Source organism: Octopus sinensis, unplaced genomic scaffold (assembly GCF_006345805.1).
Source record: "Octopus sinensis unplaced genomic scaffold, ASM634580v1 Contig00717, whole genome shotgun sequence".
In the NCBI taxonomy this organism is placed as follows: Eukaryota; Metazoa; Mollusca; class Cephalopoda; order Octopoda; family Octopodidae; genus Octopus; species Octopus sinensis.
Window position 1 is genome coordinate 7,501 of NW_021824210.1, and position 2,500 is coordinate 10,000.

Sequence of the window (2,500 nt, forward strand, 5' to 3'; positions counted from 1 at the left end):
ACGAGTTGAAGTAAAGTGTCCAGTCAGGCAACAACAATAACAATTATGGTGATGATTAATTAATAAAGTAGATTATAGTGCGAAAGAGAGAAGAAAGACAATGACCCCATGGTGGGATTATGACATGAATGACTGAATGAAAAATAAACAAACATTATTGAAAACATAAAAGAAACAGATTTGGATATTCCAGATCCAATGGGGACTTACCCCCGAACTGCCTTATGCAGTGGTGTGTCTCCATCGTTGTTCACAACATTGGCATCGATGCCATTGTGACCCAACAAAAGATCGACAGTGTGCAAGTGTCCCCTCAAACAGGCCAAGTGCAGCGGTGTTTGACCATATTTATCTCGAGGATTAACCTGATAAAGAAAAGAATAAAAACATTAAAAATGGTGTCTGAAAGGGGAGTCGGGTGGTGAAGAATTAAAAGAAAAACTCACAGAAAAAGAGAAGAGAAGGAATGAAATTAATTAAACAGGTGGAATGATTGGGGTGGGTGTAGGTAATAGAGATTTCTATTGTATATACACACACGTGTATACACACATACATATGTACATATAAATATATTTATACACACACACACAAACACACGCATATAGGATGAATAACTCAATAAATAAACACATAGAGCAGCAAAATGTGTGTGTGTGTGTGTGTATATGTGTGTGTGTTCATAATTACATTTATTCTTTTATTCTTTCATTTGTTTCAGTCATGTGACTGTGGCCATGCTGGAGCACTGTCGTTAGTCGAGCAAATCGACCCCAGTAAGCCTAGTACTTATTTTATTCGTTTCTTTTGCAGTAACGCTAGTTTACCCGGACATAAACACACCAGCATCGGTTGTCAAGCGATGTTGGGGACAAACACAGACACACAAGCACAACACACACACACGCAATATATTCTCTTTCTCTTTTACTCTTTTACTTGTTTCAGTCAATTGACTGCGGCCATGCTGGAGCACCGCCTTTAATCAAGCAACTCGACCCCGGGACTTATTCTTTTGTAAGCCCAGTACTTATTCTATCGGTCTCTTTTGCCGAACCGCTAAGTGACGGGGACGTAAACATCGGTTGTCAAGCAATGCTAGGGGGACAAACACAGACACAAAAACATACACACACATACATAATATAATATATACATATATACGACAGGCTTCTTTCAGTTTCCGTCTACCAAATCCACTCACAAGGCTTTGGTCAGCCCGAGGCTATAGTAGAAGACACTTGCCCAAGGTGCCACGCAGTGGGACTGAACCCGGAACCATGCGGTTCGTAAGCAAGCTACTTACCACACAGCCACTCATGCATATATATATCTGCATATATATAAGGCCAGATGTGTGGTGTGTGTGTGTGTGTACGTTTTTGTAATTTATGCACATTTACAATTAGCACGCTCAAATTTTAGGGGGTCATTCGGCACGACCCCAGCAGTATTTTCGTCAAATTTCCTCCGAGACATCAGCGAATAGCGGTAAATAATTTTGAGCCATAACTTCTAACTTTTTAATATGGCGAAAGCTACCATTGTTTACAAAGCAAACATTAATTAAGTCCCCTCCTAGCGACGGTGTAAATAGAGGGAGGAGAGAGAGGAGAGAGAGAGAGAGATTTTTATAATTTCGTCTTTTTACTGGCAATAACAGACAGACAGGTGTTGTTATGTATGTTTGTATGTGTGAATGGCTTCAGTCACGCATACACACACGCGAGCATGTATGCGTAAAAGACACATATATGCAATGTTTGTGTGTGTGTGTGTGTGTTGCGTATATATATATACGGGCAACATAAACGATATTCTCCGTTTCTCCACAGCTAATTTCCAAATTAGCTGAATCCGTTGTTCTAATCATAGCGATATATACCTGGTCGTGCGTGAACATGGGAGAGAGCAGAGGTTACCAGAGCAAAAGACCTACGTGTTGACTGTAGACACGCTCCTTCGCAAACGATCAGCTATTATTTTGTAAACAATGTTTCGAAACTGTTCATGTTTTCGAAAGGAGAGGGGTCAACCTAAAGCGTTTGACCCGGTCATAAAAACAAACAAAAAAATAGTAATATGTGTAAAAGAACTTCCTCTAAACGAATATGACCAAAAAAACGTGCTCTCGCAAAAGGGGTTGGGAGGAGAGGCCTATGGCCTTTTCTTTGATAATATCTTTCTTGCTCATTTAAATTCAGTTCAATGCAGTCTTGCCTTGAACCAAAGCTTTCTCTTTGTGTGTGTTCTTGATAATCGTTTAGAACAAGTTGTTTTACACCTATTACACTATTTTTTTGTTTTTGTGCCCGGGTCAGACATGTAACATCCACGATGTGAATTTTCCGAGGCTCTCCCCCTCCCCTTTCGCGATCGCACATTTTTTGAGTCATATTCGTTTAGAAGAATTTTTTTTTACACCTATTACACTATTTTTTTGTTTGTTTTATGACCGGGTCAAAAACTTTAGTTTGACCAGGAGAGGTATGACTTTCAC

At 39.7% G+C, this 2,500-nt stretch overlaps 1 protein-coding gene across 2 annotated transcripts in view; it reads right to left on the reverse strand.

The window, feature by feature from the left end:
* LOC115226959 (ankyrin repeat domain-containing protein 65-like) overlaps positions 1–2,500 on the reverse strand; it is a 12,913-nt gene that overhangs the window by 1,008 nt on the left and 9,405 nt on the right. For both annotated transcript variants that reach the window (XM_029797915.2, XM_036515518.1), the window contains exon 3: positions 211–365. In XM_029797915.2, the coding sequence (XP_029653775.2) occupies positions 211–365 (155 nt within the window). The remainder of the gene's footprint in view (positions 1–210; positions 366–2,500) is intronic.